At 44.6% G+C, this 20570-nt stretch overlaps 1 protein-coding gene across 1 annotated transcript in view; it reads right to left on the bottom strand.

Annotated features, from left to right (window-relative positions):
- Positions 1–20570, bottom strand: part of AAK1 (AP2 associated kinase 1) — a gene marked incomplete at its 5' end in the record, with an annotated part of 67000 nt that overhangs the window by 26061 nt on the left and 20369 nt on the right. The window contains 7 exons of the mRNA XM_019514326.1: positions 6077–6172; positions 8654–8770; positions 9545–9702; positions 10973–11202; positions 14726–14932; positions 16798–17075; positions 17763–17917. Of these exons, the coding sequence (XP_019369871.1) occupies positions 6077–6172; positions 8654–8770; positions 9545–9702; positions 10973–11202; positions 14726–14932; positions 16798–17075; positions 17763–17917 (1241 nt within the window). The remainder of the gene's footprint in view (positions 1–6076; positions 6173–8653; positions 8771–9544; positions 9703–10972; positions 11203–14725; positions 14933–16797; positions 17076–17762; positions 17918–20570) is intronic.

Here is a 20570-nt window from a genome sequence, read left to right as displayed (position 1 = left end):
TCCCTCCACATTCAAGATCTAGTAATGCTGAGCTGCTCTTCGTCCAAGCAGCGCATCTCAGGATCACAGCCATTTTGGTTACTGCCATCAGGGGCTTTACCTAGATTAACAAGGCTATTGGCTGAGCAACTTGAATGAAGCCTTCAGTTGTATTTAACATTCAGAAGAGACCAATAAGTATTTTGTCAACCCATCTTTGGGCTGCTGCAGCTTGAATGCAGTTAGAAAGCGAGAGAGCATCTTCCTCACCATGTGAACCAGCCATGAGGAGCGTTAGTGTTGGGGAACAGCATTTAAATATGACTGATTTATTTCTTTTTGGAAGCGAGACAATCAAGGACATGTTACATAGGAAGCACAGTGAAGAGAGTTACCTGTGTCCGGAGAACTTTATACATAATTTTTCCAATAGGAAGTACCGGTTGGTCAGTAGCTTCAAAAGCCAGGCCAAAGAGAAGGTTTCCCCTCTCAATGGATGTAACGCCACTTAACATCAGCAGAGTTACTCTGGACTTGTGCCATTTTGAGAGAAACAGAATCAGGGTCTCAATACACATACCCAAGCCACCTGTGAAATAATCCAGTGTGAACATTTTAGCCTCTCTCTCCAAATCCAGACCGCATAATACATATGCAAATCAGGTTCTCTCAGGCAATTCGCATGAATAAGGAATTTGCATCTGCAACAGCTCAGTACCAAAGCTTCCAGACTCATGCACTGCATCCCTGCTTGGTTACACTGACCCTGTAAAAGACCTGACCTAATAGAAAGGGTTTTAAAGGATGCAGTTATAAACTGCTACAGAGAAAAGAGGCTACTGGGGCTTCAAGCAGTCCAGTCTATTAGTAAAATTGAGTAAATGAGTATTCCTAAGAAACCTACAAGGAAAGTGGGAAAATTATTCCCAAAATAGCTCAATGCCACACTGAACAATCAAGATGCAACATCTCAAAGCCATAGTTCTCTACATCCAGGCACTGCACACTACAAGAACGTTACTCACTCTTGCACCACGGAAGAAAAGCAAAAGGAAAGATAATTCAATAGAGCACACAGCAGAGTCCTTTTCTTCGGATGTCAACTGAGAAAGAAAAACAAGGTTGTAAAAATCCTGCCAAGTCAACACTGCTGTAAGGGAGAGGGCCAATTATCAAAGTAAGTATAGATTAGTCACTCAGAAAGATTTCTTCCTATTGATTAATCAAGCATTAGAGATGAAAGGAAGCCTCGTTCATTATTCTACCTTGGAGGATTTTGTCAGGCTCTGACTAATCAAAGGGAGGACACTGGACTTTAATTTTCTTAATGGAGTTTCTGCTGAACAGAACTGATTCTTTAGACTGCCAAATTTTTTTTTGTAATTGCATATATACGGGTTCTCTCCAAAAACATAAGTGCAAGATTATTTATTTTGAGTGTTATCAGAAATTTAAAGGACAATGTGTAATAGTCAGAAAGCAGTTCCTTGAAAGAGCAAGAATAAATCTTGCAATTAATAATTAATTTTGCTTTATTGCCACTGAGGTAGAATTCCTGACCCCCCACCCCCATACAGAAGTAAGTGCAAGGCACTATTCACCCTCTCAATGAAAGCGGGGTGAAAGTCTCAAATGGGCTTTGTGGTCCTCCACAGAGAAATCAAGTTCACCATCCACAAATAAAGCGGTTATTCATTTAAGTGAGCTCTTGGACAAATCATTCCTTTCCACTGCCCTGCCTGTTCTGGAATGAAACAGAAATCATTCAGTTTTGTCCATCTGTGGGGGCTGGAAAAATATCAATGTTTCTGAAACATCAAGAAATGCAGAAGAAACACTTTCCAAGTGCTCAAAGCAGGAGCTGTGGACAGCGGGATTTTCCAAGCCTCCTACAGGGACTAGTATATCCCAGGATCCTACATTTTTTAAAATGAACTGAGAATCCTAAACCCTTAAATCTCATCTATACCCAATTCCCCGGCACCCCCAATTTAACTATGCTGGTTACAGGTGTCATTTTCCCACCAACATAGTGATCTTAAACGAATCCCTACTGTAGAAACAGTTATATCCAGTAGAACTTATTCCCATACAGGGAACACATTTACAGTGGAATCACGCACCTTCATTAAATAGTTTAACAGTGTCCAAATAAGTACGTCATACTACTTTAACTGCTGCAATACAGCTAAAGCAGTATAACTTGTATGTTTAGAAAAGGGATTAGGCTGCTTCATAAGTCTTGGCTCTGTGCTTTTGGATGCCACATAAGTCTCATTGATCCTTTACATTTTTTTTTTTAAAAGTCCCAGCTTCTGGCATCTTGTGATTCTGTGTATATTTTAATTGTGTATGAAAACTAGACCTTATAGCTGCAGGGAAACTTGGAAATGTGATACCAAACCATGTGAGCCCTCCCCTACACCCCACCCCCCCAAAAAAGGAACCTCACATTAGTTACGATTGAAAATGTCCTGATTATAATCACAAAAATCAAATCACATGGTGTGGAACGGAAAGGATACCAGTCTTATGATTTTTCAACACTTTGGCTTAACAATGTAATGGCTGCAGACAACAGATTTGTTTCCAGGCTGTGCTGACATTTAACTGTCTTCTCAGATCCATCAGATCACTTTGCCATTCTATATAAAATAAGCAGGAGGGAAGCCTATGTTCACATGTAGCAGTAAAGGCAGAAAACTCTGTTAAGTGCTAGCTCTAAGTCTCTGATAAATCCCATTTGACACTGTTTAAAAGCAGCATTGTATGCTGGATCATATGGAAATCTAATAATAACAACAACAACCATCTACGAGGAGCCAATTCTGTTCAAGGATTCAAATGGCACATGCATCTTCCCTATGCCCAAGGTCCCTTTCCTGCCTTCGTCCATTTTGCCTATTTAGACTTTTAAGTTCTCCAGGGCAGGGACCGTCTCCTATTAGGTTTCTCTATGGTGCCTGGAATAATGAGCTCTGACCATATTTTGGAGGCAAATAATTATGTACGTAGGGCAAAATTATGCACATTTATAATGGATGGATAATTCTACTCTAGCCCGTGATGTGTATTACTTTAGGGAGTATAGAAACAAAAAGGTAAGCAATGGGGCCTATCAATATCCACCCAAGAGGGACTAGAACTAGGGCAGAAAAGCACAGGCTGCTCCCCTACCAAAAGCCCCAGGGAGCATGCCCTTCTTTCTCTCGTTTGGACAAGCAGTGCTTTCCCCATTTAGCTACTGCTCTACAGTTCCCACTGCTATTTGAGTCTTCCATAACCAGTGACCCATCTCTACCAGGTCAATCCTGTTCAGCTCTCAAGAACAAGTTAGTCAGTCAGTATAGTGTCTCGGCAGCAGGAAATTCACTTTAGAAACTTGATGCAATCCTCTGCATGCAGATAAGCATAACCAAAGCCAAACTTATAATCCTACTTATGTCCCAAGACACCAAGACTGACACGGTATGGAGGTACTTCATTCCTGAATCTCTAAAGGTTTGATTTGGTCAGTACAACTCAAGATGTTGACTCCTTCACACTCTCAGTAGAGCCCGTCAAAATGTTTGGCTCTCCTCAGCCTTGCAGTGGAAATGGGTTCTCTTTGTAAGTGTTCCCCTCCTCCAACGTTTCCAATATAAGCAGTATGTCCTTGGTTTTTAATTTCTCAGTTATTGTTTCCCCTGTATTCTTGCCCGCTTGAGAGGAGGGAAAAAAAAGGAAAACCTTTGGAATGAAACATTCAGTGCACCCATGTTTCAGATATTCACATCTCTATGCAGAAGTGTTTCTCTTGGAAAGCAGTGGGGAAAAAAAACAAAAAAACCCAAAAAACTTTGGTGCATCTCTACATGGGGATAATACAAAAATCAGGGCTGTATTTCAGCAAAGCACTTAAGCATGCACTTTAAATGACAAGTATATGCTGAAGTCAGCAAAGTAATATGGTGACAGGAATGTCTGCATGCCTAAAATCCAGCATAAGCTTAAGTAATTTGCTCATGCAAATTTGCTCATAGGAGCTATACCTAAAGCCCATTCATACCTGCAGGTTCTGGAGCAGGCCCCAAGAAAAAATCATCTTTAATGCATATACTAGACATGTAAAAATTGGATGAAGGTTATTACAGAGTAAGATTCGTGCACAGAGCAAAATCTGATTTCAGGCTTCATCACTCAGCTTAATTTAAGGCTTCCAGAATACCTTGCGCAAAAAGTCAACGTCGAATAGTACTGTAAGCAAGATTTGTACCAATACAAGCCACACAGCAGAAAAATTAGCATTCTGATCAAATACTCCATTCTGATTAATCAGCAGAGAAGCTGGTAATAAGCTTATTAACAACAACTTGGCTCACTTCCCTACACAGGCACAAAGAAAAATGTTTTCAGCATGAATATTTCATTTTCCAGTATTTTAACAGATGTTTTGCCATATTTTTCTCTCTCTCTTGCCAGCTCCTCTTACCAGTTACATTTCCATTAGTGATTGCAGCCCTTGTATGCTGAGTAAAATGAGAAAGTACATATTTACAAAAATTCTCCTTCTTGAGGAAGAGATGGTTGCAGTGATTTTACCCACTAGCTAATATCTCAGTTTCTCCATCGGACACCGTCCCCCATATTCTCCAGGACCATTCCTCAGCATTAAGAACATTAAATTAGTTCAATGAAAACACAACTTGCAGTAGGGGACTATGCATCTCCAGTGGTTGGCCTGCATAGGAGGATAAGAATTTATTACACCTGCCATGTAGAGGTTCCTCCTTCACTGCAAAGTGATAAGCACCTAGGTTTGAGTAACATAGGGCAGCCTAATCCAGGTGTGTACAGACATACTTGCAAAGCCATACCCCATTTACTTTATCCTTATTGATGGTATGGTTCCTTCTAAGTGGCTAGGACGTCTAAGGGCACATGCCTCTTGCAGTAAGCTGAGTCACTATGAATCTTTCCCTGTGAGTTGAGAGAACTCAGCCCTTCTGGGCACACAGGGGAGCTTTGGGGAGGCACTGGTGGAGTGAGAAAGTTGCAAAGTGAGAAAACATACCCTGAGCAATATCCCATTCTTGTGGCTGGCAGCAGTCCCTAGGCAGAGTGGGTTCTGTATGCAGGCAGCAGGGGATTAGGGGAACATCCAAATAAGAGTCCAAGTTAACTTAGGCAGACAAGGTTCTTTGGGTAAATCAGATATCTTTTATTAGACCAACTAAATCAGTTAACTTAATGAATTCTTGTCTATGCAGTGAAGAGAATTCCTTGAGCTCAAGCAGTAGAGGTTCATGCTTTTAGTGCTGAAGGCCCTAGGTTCAAAATCTAGAGGGAAGGTGCTAACAACAGTTTCCACAGTACTGTAAAGCTCCTACTGTTTGCTGTATAAATCCTTTGCTTCTTTTCAAGTAGGACTCTCCCACTGACCATCTCAAAAGCAATAGATATAGCCCAAGCATATAACCCGCTCTTCCATATCCGAAATGAGGATTTCTGCAGCAAGCTGTTCATGTACAGTTATACAGATGTTTGTGTACAAAGGAGTGCCTATATTCATGTTAAGTGCAGTCTCTACCAATTATCCTCTCTCAGGGTGAACTCTTGATGTGAAAATTTTGCCAAAACAGGGAATGCCACAAGACAGCTTTTACTTCAGATAAAGCACATATTTGCAGCAAGACAAGTGCTAACCCAGGACCCAAAGGGAAAATGTTGATTGCATTATGGAAAAGGCTGGAACTTAATACCTAGGAATCTGAGACCAATGTAACATGGCCTAACAAAGGGCAATTAAATACTGGATTTTTTTCCTTACGTTGTACACAGAACCTTGATGAATATGCCAGATGAAAATCCCATCATCAGGTAGTACGGAAGGGCTACAATCAGAAAATGAGGGTTCTTTTGTCCTAGGTGTCGTACACTCACAAGCACGTAGGACCAACTTCAAAAGGTTCTGGCCTCATCTCCTGTTGACTTCCATCAATGCAACAGGGGCCTTCATCAAAGTGCTGGGCACAAGTTTTAAATTTTACTAAGAATTAAATTAAAAAAATGGAATAATGAAAATACTGACACAAAGTGCAGATTCTCTTCTGGTTACCTGGTGTGTCGGATAATGGAAGAGAAATGAAAGGATCAGGCACAGTCAGAAGCGGAGGGCTAGTGTCCAAACTCAGAATATCTTTCGTTTTTTCAGCTGGATAAGCAGGAAGAGTCAAGCAGCAGAGAAACAACAGGGGAGGAAAAGAAAAAGGCAAAATGTCAAGCAGAAACGGTTCAGCACTGAGACATAGGTTGATTCTTAAAAGAATTACCAAAACCTGCCCTTGAGGAAGAGGCAGAGGACAACAACACATGTTAACACCCCCCCAAATTCAATTCCTTTAGGCCAAAAATAGTAATCCCACCACTTTGTAGTTCTTCTGCAGCTCTTCTAATCTGCAAACACATCCTTAAGGAACTGAGGCACAGAAGGAGCAAGTGCCTTGACAAAGGTCACAGAGCAGATCAACAACAACTAAGCTGGAAATACAACCCGGTCCACTCGACCACACTGCTTCCCACAAAAATTACAGTAAAATGCAACATGCACACCTGCAAATTCACAATCACGCCACCCATTGGTTCATACTTGTAGCTGCAGAGGAGTAAAGTTTACCACTCCAGGGGAAGCTCCAATAAAATCTAGAAACAAAAAAGATCTAAGAGTAGGGGAGGACCCTATGGACAACCTGGGAAACTTTCAGAACACAATAGCCAAGAGGTCCACAGAAAAACCCTAATAAAATATTTAGTTACACCAGGGTACCCTAGATTGGGTCTCCATTGTGTTGAGCACGGCATGAACACAAAGAGATGAGGTCTCTTACCTGGGAACCATTATCCCAGTTTTACAGAAGGGGAGGTAAGGGGGGAAATGACTTGCCCAAGGTCTGTTCACAAACAGAGCTGGGAAACAGGCCTACGTCTCCCGAGTCTCAGCCCAGTGCCTGAATCACTCGTTTCCTAACAATAAGGCTTAGCAAGTCTACAGTGCCCTTCCATTACGAATCTCCAGTCCTGAGCATTGAACAAACTCCCACCAACCTTCAAACAGGAGCGAATGGAAATTTACACACCTTAAGAAAGCTAATCAAGCCATTGTGTTACAAGAAGACTACCTGAACCTACTGAATTACAGGAACTCGGGGCACTTTCCACCTGCAAAGATCGGTCTCAGCAACATTTTGTTAGAACATTAAACCAGGTCCTCAGCTGGAGTAAAACGATGTTGCTCTATCAGTGTCTGTTGAGCAATGCTGATCAACACCAGCAGAAGGACCAATCCAAACAATATCACAGGGCTAGAGAAAGTTACCTGCAGCACAGTCACTCATTTAGACACCTTCCTCTTGTGCTGCAGCACTTTAGCTTGCAGGCATTGGAAGACTACGGAGCTCAGAATACGCTCTACCCAGCTCCACTTACAGATAGAAATCAGCTTGATGCATCTTTTCCCCCTCCCTGAGTAAATAAGAATCAGAAGTGATCTAAAAATCTGAGGCAGGCTCGTGACCTGGCTCTCTCACTGCTTGCCTTCAAGCACTCGCACCTAATTTAAGACACAGCAAGATTCCCTTCTCTGAGGTCATAAAACCTCAAGGATTTTTAACCTAGCTGAAACATCTTTAAGTGTTAAAAGGGTTGGGTCAGGGGAAAGGAAAACTGCCTGAAATGCCAATCGAAACAACCTGTGGTGTATCATTCTAAAGTGCTGAGATTTCCCAGGTCTGTATTATGCTCAACAGGAACCCCTGCTGAAGAAGAAATGCATGACATGCAGCCTCTTTCAGCAAGGGACTTCTGAGGCTGGAGGAGCTGGTGCAGGCTTTATAGGAGAAGGGCAGAAAAACAAATAAAAAGTCATGGGCCCTGACCCCATGAAAGCATCTTTCTGGGCAGAAGCGTGGCCCCCTGCGCAGAACTCTATGGGTTTCCAAACACTGATGGGATCGGTTCCTTAGATTGCCCAAGTGAACTTCTGCAATCTAACCTCTCCCCATCAACCCCTCTTTACCCTCCCAAATTTTTTTTAATTTACAAGGTAATTAATAGCTTCTATTTAAGTAGTCACAATATCTTCTGAGGCAGGGAAAAGTCTTCCCCAGTCACAGATACTTAGCATTTTACTCAGCATCCTCATTTTCTTCATTCTGTTAGTCCCCCCCCCACATACCTCATCAGGACAAATTGAAGTTGTATATCTATCTGTCCAGCATTTCTCACAGAGTCCTCTTGTTTCCACCTAAGCCTTTCAATGCCCAATGACTGCTCTGGGTGGCTAGCTCTGCATGGTTTTGATAAGCAAGAGGTCAAACTTGCTTATAGACTTGAAGCCTTGGCTCAGTACCCACCTCACCAGTTCTCTTCCTGAAGATTGTGTCATTCTGCCTCCAAAAGCCAACTGAAATGCATCAAACATGCTTCCCAAGCTCAGGTCACCCAGTGCCCATGTCGTACCTGTCACGCTACAATTAAGGAGCCCAAATCCATCTCTTGTTTGCTACCAAGATGCCCCAAGATGAAATGAGATCAGTCAAATGGATATGGCTCCAGAGGAGGATGCAGAAGAGTATCTGCCCCCTGTCACTTATCTTATCCCGAGCACAGCTCCTTCAGAACAGGTCCATGTGCTTACCTGATCCAGCTGCAAAGGAGGAGGAACCAAAAGCATCTGCCTGGGTTGTCGAGGGAGCTGGCTGGAAGCCTGGAATCAAGTTCTCTGTAGAATTGCCAACCTTTTCTGGAGCTTTACCTGAAATTCCAGATGACTAGGTTTTGCAAGAAGGTACACCTGTTCCAGGTGCCACTTCCCTATAATGTAAACCACTTTAAAGACAATGCACCAATACTGCGTCTTAATTTACACTTCTTGCAAGCCACTGTCTGCAGATGTAGCGCGTAACAGTTTAACTGATGGACTGTTTTTGCTAGACCTGCCATTTGTTCACAAAAATAGTATCTTGTTCCTGATTTCAAGGGCACTCTTTCAAGACAGAAGGAAAGAGATGCAGGCAAAGAGCAATTAAGACAACTTTGCTATGGATACAGAGATGCGAGTTCAAGGATCACTGTGACCCAACTGCCTACAGATTGTTTGTCACTTGGGCTGGAGAATCTAGGGTAGCTGATATGATGCTACAGAAAACATTGAGCCTTAACCACACATAGGCGTATGCCTTAAGAACAAAAAGCCATTTAAATATGGTCCACCTATTCTCAGGCAGACTTTTGACCATTCGTACTTGCAAAGAGAGTGGCGCTTAGAGGTTACAGCTCAGTAGAACCAGATGAATAAGACATTACGAAGGGCTCATGCAGTTATGTCATGCACCCACAAAAAGAGAAAGACACTTGGAGGGCAAGGGGCAATCCTCAAATGGATGTAAAGAGTACTCAGTAGAACAACAGTAGTTGGAGCCTGTTGAGAACTATCTAAATTCTTATTCCCTCACCATCACCATCTCCCCACCCCTGCCTAGCAGCAATGCCAACAGCTGGCAGACACTGAGTCCCCCCAGCAGCTTACCATCACCCAGTTTCGCAAAGTCCTTGTTTAGCAGCTCCTCAGCCGTGAGCTTGGAGAAATTGTCATCATCGAATGGGTTCCACGTGGAGACATCTGGTGGGTTGTAAACATTCTGCTGAGAGGTCCTGGGGGAGCCAGAGGGTGTGGTCGAGGCTGACCTGCAGCCACCACAAACAAAAAATACATTAATGGTCCATGAAGTCAGCTTGTGTGATGCAGAAAATTAGACAAAGCGTAGGTGTCCTTCTAGCCCTATACATTCAACAAAGCTTACTGTATATGCTCCTTTTCTTCTCAAACATACCAAGCGGCCTCTCTACTCCTACGTGAGGTCTTTGATGCATTTGATAGCAACAGACAGGGTAGAGCTGCACCTTATAAACTGATTCAGAGATGCAATATAGTTATTATTTAATAATTGTATTTTATATTATAGGCAAGGCTTATATTTTATAGCTATTTTATATTATAGGCTTCCTGTGATCAGAGACCTGGTGAAGAATCTCTTGCATTGAAATGTTTATCTGTCTTTGTCCCAGCTACATAGTTGGTCCAACAAAAGATATCACACACAGAAGTTCTTGCCTCTTGCATAAATTTCTGGGCCATCACAGTTACAATAGCACTCTTATACTATATTTTGTGTTATGTTTATTTTTATAGTCAGTCTATCAATCTATACAATTAGGCTCAAGTCTGCTGGACTTCTGACTAATGTGGCTAACTAACTCTATGTACAGCAACAGGCACCAACCAAGCTTTCTAGAAAAGAGCCGCATGGGACCACAACACTTGGGGCTGAGTGACCAAAACACTTTGCTTGCAATGAAAGGGGTGGCAGTCCAAACAGAAAAGGGAAATAAGCAGCAAAGGGAGAAAAGTGCTCCTTACGTCCTAGAAGGCTGCACATGGGTTGGAGCACAGTGATGCTATGATGGACTCCTTCTACCTGCCTGTAGAGCAGCAAGTACCACTGCAAGGTCAGAGAAGCATGGCTGAAAGACTGCAGCGCAACGGACCTTGGAAGACAGAAGCCCACATACCTCATCTCAGCCTCTTGACTTTGGAAATACTGCTGCAGTCTGGACGATGTGTGGCGCACACTTTTCAGAGAGGCATTGCCACACATGCAATTTGCATGAGGAACTGCTCAAGTGCTGAGCTCCTGGAAAGCTCCTAAATGATTCTTCACATGCAGTGGAGTGGAGATCTGAAGTCACTTCACACATTGGGAAAATGGAAGCATTTGGGTAGACTTTTGCCCTCCAGGAGAAGGAAACTCTGGGAAAGTTTTGGGGGGCTTGGCAGACTGGGGTGCCCAATGGAATGACAATGTCCCTTTCTGGTCAAAGGGGAGAGGGCACGTCACGCCAGCAAAAAGCCAGAAATTCTCACCCCTCCCTCCATACCCAATATGAAGGCACCTACTTGGACTTGTTTAGACTGGCCTCTGCGGCTGCTGCCTGCAGGAGCTGGGTAGATTTGCTGGCCGGCACCCCAAAAACGGCACTGTGCGTCACGTCGCTTAAGATCCTCCTGTGCCCAGCACGCTGCGTCTTTGGGGAGGACGGAGGGGTAAGGGAGCCCACCTTCTGCCCCTGGACAGCTGACGGTGGGGTGGTTTGAGGCTTTTGCTGTTGTCTGATCGGTGCCTGCATCTAGGAAGGAAAGCCAGAATGTAAGCCACTCACGTGCATGCAATGGCAGCATGTGAAGAATCATTGGGAACGGGCCTCACACTAAGTAATGGAGCAGGGGACACGTCACAGTCGCTGATCTATAAATTGGGGCTCCCAAGATGATCCAAGCTAACAAGGTCTTACTTGCTGCATGGACACTCTGAGGTGAGCTCGATGTCTGGCATGTTACCAAAGGATTAATAGCATCCTCAGTGCACTTAGGCAGGGAGGGAAGGAGTAAGAGATGGTTCACAACCAGGACAGAGAAAAACACCTCAGAACCTATAGTACCAAAACCCCCAAACCTATTGCATCAGCTACAGGACCAGCTCCATTAGAAGATAGGAGCCCACTACTGCTGCCAGCTGTGGCAAGTAGCAGAGCACATAGCCAGCATATTGCAAAGCTACCCTCAGCAATGGGAACCAATGCCATTAATCATTACTGAACAATGAAATATGCACAGCTTGAAGAAGAAACAAAGATGGCTTCGGCAGAAGGGAGGTGAGAACACTGTAGCAAAGTCTCCCCAGGGCATGAACAGCAGCAAGAAGGAACACCATATGGATGTCCAAAGTTGTAAGGCCAATTGCTAATGTCTGATAAATTATCAGGGATGGGATGGGATGGGGAGGGAGAAATAAACACAACACATTAGACAAGACAGGCCAATTCTGAACCCTTTGGAACCTTCATAGTGTTTCACAAAATCAGTTTTATTTTCTGACTCCCTCATTCATTCAATTACAGACACATGCACTAGCACCAAAGATTGTATTCTGCAGTGTTAAACAACACTATGATTTGAGATGACCTGGTTTTCAAGTCAACCTGCCAGTGTGCATTTGTGATCCTAATACAGCTCGGATTTACAAAAGGGAAAAGCAGAGCGTGGTGAGGAGAAAGCTATCATTTTATTTCTGCACTCTGGGTGTTCCTATTCTGCCTCTGCTCCAGATAAGCAGCAGCATCTTGGTACACTTTCAACCAGTTAGGAGACGTGGAGGATGAAACCTAAAAGGGTGATAAGAGAAAGATCACATACCCAGCATGGAATTGAACTACTACAAGGACATGACAATACAGGGGTTAGCCTGCCTTTTCTTTCCCCTGCTGCATTTTTAAGCCTACAATTGCACTGCAGCTGAGAAATGATCCGCCCTACCTGCTTCTAACTCAGCCACCTTATGTCTTTTCCTATGTAGGTCAGAGTAAAATGGTACGTTCAGTTGGGGGGTAGGAGGAAGAGGGTTGTATTGAAATCTCTGCAGAAACGTGCATGGCTCTTAATACTGAAAGTTATGCAGCATGAAAACGGAGCCAGGTTTGGCTTTCTAGGCTCAGGCAGCTGGTTCCAGAGAAAAAGATGTCTCACTTCTCTTGCAGAAAAGACAATTAATGTTTTCTCCTGGTTGCTGTAGAAAGAGTTCAGTGTGCATTGGTGACTTTTGTGGGGAAAGAGGGAGCTAATTTCTGGTCTCACTTTTTTAATTTAAAAATTAAGAGTATTTTTCATGTTGTTGGATAACCTCAAAGATACTTTAGGAAGACACCTTCTGATCAGTCTCAAGGCATTTCCTCCCGCCAAAAGGAGAATGAGAATAGGCTTAATTCAAAACCCATGCAAGTCCAGCCAAAACTGGCCACTCACCCTGGCTTCAACTGGCTGAGGCTCAGACCCAGATGGAGACCAAGAAAGAAAACGACTCAGCATCACCAAACAATCAGGTATCGAACCCAGGAAGACAGCGTCATACTGAGTAACTCAGGTGACGTCCACTGGCCCAATTTATTCTTAGTATCATTCTTCTGGGGTTCAGAGGAACTGTCCCAGAGCTGAACTGAGCCCCAGAAGAGCCTTTTGCTTTTTATATGCAGCTTCAGATGCAGCACAAGAGGGAACCAAGTGCTTCCCTCCTTTTCATACCCAAGTTGACTCGGAGAGATGGCACTTTGATGCCCAAAAGACAGGTGAGAACAACTGTGATTGGGCAACAATGAAAGCAAAATTGTCATTTCTCCCCCACGGTATTGCAGAGAGATTCTGGTAATGAGAAGCCTGCCATCTGGCACATCTCCCTTGCCTTTACTGCTGAGGACAGCTGTTTGCTCCCCCACTGCAAGGCCAGCCACATTTCCCATTAAGTAAAGAGCACTCATTTTGGACACATGTACAAATGATTGGTGAAGTGGATTGTTCATTTTTCATACAGGGCCAGGTAAAAGCTCCTTTCAATTGCAGAGAGGAAAAGAACACACAAAAAGTAGAATCAACTTCACTGGGTACGCTGCTGGTTTTGCATCTACTTTTTTCTCAAGTCAAGGGTTCAGTCCACTAGGGTAGAGACTTTTCCAGAGTAAAGCAGGATTCTGGGGAGCCCTGGCCATCCAGTGCCCCATTTGTAGCTGGGAAGTATGTAGCTGGTGCCCTCTGGAGCAACGGAAGAGCACATAGGTCACCTGAAGCACCGCTCTGGGCTCTCATCAATAGAAGCCAATTTTGGAAAGTTTTGCCCAGAAACCCAGGGCTAGGACATGGATTGAGAGCAATTCTGTGTAAGCAGTTCTCTCTTTGTCCACACATTTCCAAACAAAGCCTTCAGTGAGGATCTCTGATGGCTGTTGTTTAGGTCACAATGCTCAGCTATCTTTCCAGAGCAAGGACCTAAGAGTGAGGACTCCTAGAGACTCTACTCCAACCCCCTGAGGTGTCAACAGGCAGCATCCGTCTCAGCCTCTAACATATTTATCCACAAAACACCCTTCAGAGATAGGGCAGCAATACTTTCTCCATGTTGCAGAGGAGGAAAAGGAGGCACAGAGAGAAGGAGGGACTTGCCCAAGATGATGCAGGAGTTGGAAGCCCTTCATGGAGTTAAACCCAGGTCTAACCCTGGATTGGTGCCCCAACCACTGATGCTTCTTTTACTCTCAACCCACTGCAACACTCTGTACCCCATTTTACCTGCATCTGCAGAGGGAGAATTTCCCAGTCCAGACATGGAGAAGCTGCTTTGTGCATTTCTAGTGCTATCACTGCAGCATGTACATACCTTGGAATGCAGGTAAGCTGTATCCTCTACCAGAGAGGATTAAAAAAAAAAAAAAAACCTCTCCCCTCCCTTCCCTCACCTCAACCAAGGTCCATCTTAGACAGGAGATGAGGACTTAGCGAGCCACTCCTATGGGGAATCCAGTACTCACTCAGTGAAAGGGTTATGAACAAATAAGAGCATCACTTGTAAAGAACCTTGGAAGAAACAAAACTGGCTCTGACAGCTCCACTTTGGTAACATGTACTAGATGCACAGGCCACCTGGAATGCCTTAGTCCCTCACCTGCTTGGGTTCAACACAAAACCAGAAAACCCTGGCTGCGCTGAAGCTTACTCCGTGTTTGTTGAATGCAACAAGTCTCTAGTAGAAGGCCACAGAGGTCACTTCTTCCATTCCCCACCATCCAGACCATTCCTTAGGGCTTGCAAACATTTACTGGCTCTTACCACTTGTTCCTGGGCAGGTGCTGGCTGGGTGGCAGTTTGCTGCACCTGGGGCTGAGAAGGCATTGGAGCCTGTTGCTTTTGTTGAACGGCAGCCACCGCTGTCTTCTGCTGCATGGAGGCTTGCTGTGCTATCAGCTGCTGCTGCTGCTGGTAATAGTTCTGCATCAGTTGCTGCTGTGCTGGCACTGCCTGTGGTATTACTGGGAACTGGGACATAAGTGGTTGGTGAGCTGTTGGCCACACAGCTTGTAACTGCAAGACCATAACAAACAGCCAGGGCTGTCCTGGGAACTGGCAACCACCCTGGACATGGGTAACGCAGTTGCCAGCTGCGAGGACTTCCAAGCCATCTGCAAAAGGTTACTAAGCAAAGGGTACCTGCAGCTGAAAAATTAGAAAAGTTTTCTGCTTCCTCCCACCTTCAATAAGGCTGAGGATATCAAGTCTGCTCTCCTCTCCTTGGCTGGGAGCCATATTTGGATTCTCAGAAGACACATACAGTGATCTTCATCCAACACTCCCACCTGTTCAGCACCTTTCGACAAAGGCTTCCCTCTCCCAAGAGTCAATTAGTCATTTGATTAGCATGGATGTTAAACAGCAATCTCTTTCTTTCTTCAGAACATCTAAAAATCTTCATTCCTTTTAACAGCTCAAGCCCTTTCTGTCCTATGTAGGATAGAGTGTTAGCACCTGCTCTAAGCTCAACTTGAACATTAACAGCAATTACATCAATGCAATCAACAAGTCTCTCCATCCAGACAAGTTCTTGGTTTTTTAACATGCCTGAGCGTCACCTGTTTTTCTCTCACTACAGCATTCACCAGGGAAATCCAGACCTCAATTTCTGTGTTCAAAACTACCAGCATGAAGAGAGTCTGGACAATGTTCTGTACCACAGAGGAAACCCAAAAGGACCATCGGCCCCTTGCTGTTCATTCTGAAGATGCTGACATGATTTGAAATGTAAAGTTCTGGGCAGGAGTTCTCTCCCTTTTTCCATCTCTGCAGTGCCTACCAACACGTGGGGCTCCCTAATCTTAGCTCAGCTGCTAAGTCCTACCTTGCCAGAAACTAGTCAAAGATTGGTTAATAACAAGTGATGATGAAAAACAGTAGCATCAGCATGGGCTAAGCTTCAACATGCATCACTTCCTTCTGCTCTCACATCAGAAACCTCAGCCAAAACTTAGCATCTTCCACCACACACGTTGTTCTGTTAAACAGGAGGGCAGGAAGGTCCAGTTTACAAGCCAGAATAATCAGATGTGTGTAGGTTGGGAAAAGGACATGTAGGCAAGACTGGAGCAACACGTGCAGATTTGGAAGGAGCCTTCAGGAAACTATCTAGGCTGCAAAAAAGCAGCCCTTAGGATTCAGTGGGTGGGCCCTTTCCCAGAGGAGTCTGTGCTACAGCTGGGTTAACTGATAGTTATTTGCCAAAAACCTGTTCACAGATGGATTAATGCTCTATACTCAATGAATTAAGCAGCAACATTGTTATGGCCAGCTGCTGAGCAGGGTTGGGTTGAAGGGCACTTCTGTAGAGTGATGTGATGAACCCATCCTGGTGAATAATACTCAATCAGGTGTCAGTGCTGCAGCATTAGCTATCACCGATACACTGACCAGACAACATCAGGCCCTACTGCATGTGGTTATTAAGGTACGTGCAAAATATGTTGAAGGAGCATGAAGCATCCTTGATGTCTCGGCTGAGTTCCAGCTCTGACAGCTTTCTATATACTTACATGCTCTTGGGCTCTGTGGCAGGGGTTGATGCCATTGTAGACTAAACATTTGCCACAACACTCCCTTTCCCATTCTTTGCCTGCAAACTCTTAAAGGCAGTAGCTGCTTTCTACCAGGTGACACTGTACAGTGGCTTATACAATCAGGCCCCAGTTACAGGAGCAGCTTGAGATACTATCAAAGCAGGAATAAGACCAAAAGGACCTCCTGCACCCACCTCACTGGCCAGAGCCCCATGTTAAGCTTGTGCCATCTGCGCTACCTGCTGGGGGTACGTGGCCCAGAGGGGACACAAAGTATAGGAAACCTGCCACACTCACCTGTTGTGCCTGCATCATCTGCTGCTGCTGCTGTTGATAATATGCAGCCTGCTGTTGCTGCTGCTGCTGCAGGAACTGCTGTTTCAAGAAGAGCTGCTGCTGGTGCTGTGGTGTGGCCTGCGGTGGCGTGGAAGGGACTTGGGGCTGGGCTGGTGGTGCCTGCTGGGGAACTGGGGCCTGCTTCGGCTGAGGTGCAGCTGGCTGAGGTGGTGCTTTTGGCTGTGCAACGCTTGCAGAAAGCGAGGGCTGGCCACTGCTCAGGGCAGCAGGTCCTGCAACTGGGAAGGGGAAAATCATACCAGAGGGTCAGGCTGTGCGAAGGCTCCAAAACCTGGTGGAGTTCCAGGAGAGTTCAGGTACACATTAACGTAGACCCTCTCCTTCAGAAAGGGTCTCAAAAACTGAACTTCCAATACTCTTTAATATACAGCTGCTTTAAATATAGATTCTGGCTAAAATCAGACAGGGTACAAACAGAAGAGTTCAAACAGTGCCCTATTTTTTGCAGGAAATTTAGGGAAAGATATACCTGGTTTTGGAAGCTTCCTGTAAAGAATTCATTTGACCAAAATGAAAGGGGGGGAAAAATGTTTGTTGTTGTTTTTAAAGAAAACATTTTACTAAAAAAAAAAAAAAATTAGCAACGTGTTCTTTAGTTTAAATGAAAATCAGAAAAGGAAGAGTATTCAGCAAAACGCATATATATTTTAAAGTGCTGGTGATAAAGCCATTAAATCAAATGGCTTTGATGGAAAAAATAATTATCTCCATTTGTTAGATTAATATCTTTAGAAGTCCATCCAGTCTCCATAAGACTATTTGTTCTGGCCATATTCACTCCTTTGGGACTCTGCCCTCAGCCTCAGTGCTGTGGAGCACATGTGAAAAGCCTGAGTCGAGCTTGCTCTAAACACTGTTCCGTGCATTTCGTACGGGGGCCCCAACAACAGCTGCAGTCGCCTCACCTTGTGGCTGAATGGCTGCCTGGGCTGTGGGCCTCTTTCTAGGGGTCAAGGCAGGCTGGATGGGTAGGATTCCAGGGTTGGGTTGCGTCTGCCCAGCTTTGGGTCTCTGGCGTGGAGCAATGGACGTTTCTGTTGTAGGAACAGGATCAGTCAGCCTGTGAGGAGGGGAATCAAAAACGAAGGATAAAAAGAAAAAGAAATGTGCTTCAAAAGATGGCAGCTTGAATGGATGCAGTTTACAGATTTGCAAGGCAGGAAATATGATGTGTTATAGGGGCCTGATGCAGACAAAGCAATGGTGATCATAACAAGATCCAAGGTCCTTCAGGTTCTTCTTATGAACCAGATGTAAAAGGCTAAGGAACTGATGGTAAAAAACTGAACAGACCCAAAAATTTCAGACAAAACAACTCTTCAGTCCAGAGGCCAGAAATGGCTGGACTATCATCCTACTATTACATTGTCCCCTACCCTATACTTTCATCAGTAGAAATCAACGTGCTTTATTAGAACCAGGAAATATCTTAACTACATTGTTCAAGAGGAGGGTATTTGAGGCAGGCAGGTGAAATTTGTCCAAGGACAACAAGACAGAGGTCGCATCTACATAAGATGCTGACTGCACAGTTGTAACTGCGCAGTCATTTAGTACTTGCATACCCAAGTACTAAATGACTGTGCAGTAACTGGTTTTAGCATCTTGTGTGTAGACACGGCCAGTCAGTGGCACTGACAAAAACAGGACCTACAAGTCCTAACTCCCCATCACTTACCCCTCTTCGGATCATGGAACCCCTCCATGAGAACGGAGCAATTGTTAGCACATGTGGCACATGGCACAGTGCTGACAACTGCCAACACTGCTTATGTGGCAAGTGAATAAATAAAGGTGAAACAGATATTGGAGCCAATGCCTATGAGTCATTCTTTCACAGGCTACTGCTAGTCAGAGCAAAATTGGAACAAATGCACTTGCAAAAAAAAAAAAAATCAATCCAGCACATTCATTTTGACTCCTCACATGATTATGGCTTTTCCTCCTGCTGGACAGCTGGAACTTGTCAAAATCACTTAATGCATTCAAACGTTGGCTACATCGTGCTATTTAAGTCTGCACTTTTTATAGATTTACAGAAGAGCAGATGAAGGGCATAATGAATTAGCTTAATAGCAGCTGGTGTCCTTAAGCAAAATTGTTTAGATTGGCATCCTAAAAACTACTCCTAATATGCTAAGTTGGCTTCAACTGAAGTGGCAGGTACTTGGTAGGGTTGTGCGAAACTTTGGCAGCTGTTTCGTTTCAGAGGTGTTTCGGACCATTTTGGCACCCAAAACACTAAATCCAAAATGAAACAGAAGGCTCTAAAACATCTCCAAAACTAAATGAAACCACCCGAAACGTTTCGGAGAATTTTGGAGTTTCAGAGCCGGGCTTGCGGGGAAACAAAAACTAAGATGAGGGAGGAGGAGGAAGGACTGCTCTGATATTGACATCTGGCCAGTGTCTGCTATCTGTCCCCAAGGTCCCTTCCAACTCCAGTGCTCTGGGGGAGGGACAGCAGCCTGCTGTCATCCTGTGCACGGATCCAGGGGCCTGCGCCCCCCAGGAGAAGTCTGGCCCAGCCCCAGGGCCCTGGATCCGTGTGCTGCCACTGCCGGCAAATGATACGAGTTTTGCATTGAACAGTTTGAGGTGCAGTTTCACAGAAACCCCTACACCTATCTCCTTGAAACTTGGCAGGCTTCATGTCCTCAGAAGGGGCTACCATCCCTGCAAGTTTCATCTGAGTCAGGCAAGAAATGACAAAGGCATAGACATTTTTGTGATTCACTATTATAGCCTATGGCCGAATCACCAAAACAGAGTCAAAACTCCGAAACAGGTTTGGCCAAGTCGAAATGGAACAGTGATCCGAAACACCAAAACAAATCACTGTCCCTCTGAAATGGCAGAATCTGAAACAGAATCAAAACACAGCCATTCTGCACAGCCCTTGGGCTTTTCCCTAATTTTTCTTCCTATTTACCATCCTGTGACAACAGGAACCAGCAGGGCATTCTCATGCCTGGAGAAGCATCTTAATGCCCTCCTGTACTTTTGTTTGCTGAGCTAGATACAAAGTGATTCTACTGGTAGGAGATTGACTGAAGCTCGATTACAAAAGCCAAAACATAGTAAACATCTGGGGCTAGTTGGTACCAGCTAGTCATCTTGACAAAGGATGCTCTTCCCGATTTTGAAGAAAATGATTATTTTTGTGGTGTCTGTGAACATCCAGTCCCTAGAAGTAGACAATAGAGTGCCAAGTTCCTGTTCCTGAAGAGGTTATAATCCGAGTTCATATAATATGGCAAGCAGGGGTAACAGAACAGCAGCGGGAAGGGCAAGGATGCCAGCAATAAGCTAAGAGCACAATAGGTCCTCCTAGGTCAGCAGTTCCCAACCTTGGAGTTGAAACCCCATTTGGGATTGCAACAGTAAAAAAAATGGGGTCACAAAGACACTCAATGTTGACAGATTATACAGGGATCCAGGTTTTCTGTTTGCTGCAGAAAAACATGGAAAAACATGGATTTTTTTTCTTTAAGGAGAAAAGCAGCAGGAAATGGTGGGTTCCCCTTGCAGGCTGGCAGAGTTCCTGGGAGGACTGGGAGGAGGGTGACAAGGCAGGGGGCCACAAGTGCACGTACACGCACGTGGCACCCAGGCAGCACGGAGAGCAGCTCCCTCCCCCACCCCACCCCCTGAGGTAAATCTAGGGGGTGGGGGAGGGAGGGCAGACTGCGGCATCCATGGTGGGGGAGGAA

Source organism: Gavialis gangeticus, unplaced genomic scaffold (assembly GCF_001723915.1).
Source record: "Gavialis gangeticus isolate Ggan-Ray unplaced genomic scaffold, GavGan_comp1, whole genome shotgun sequence".
Taxonomy (NCBI): domain Eukaryota; kingdom Metazoa; phylum Chordata; order Crocodylia; family Gavialidae; genus Gavialis; species Gavialis gangeticus.
This window is presented reverse-complemented; position numbering and strand designations above follow the sequence as displayed.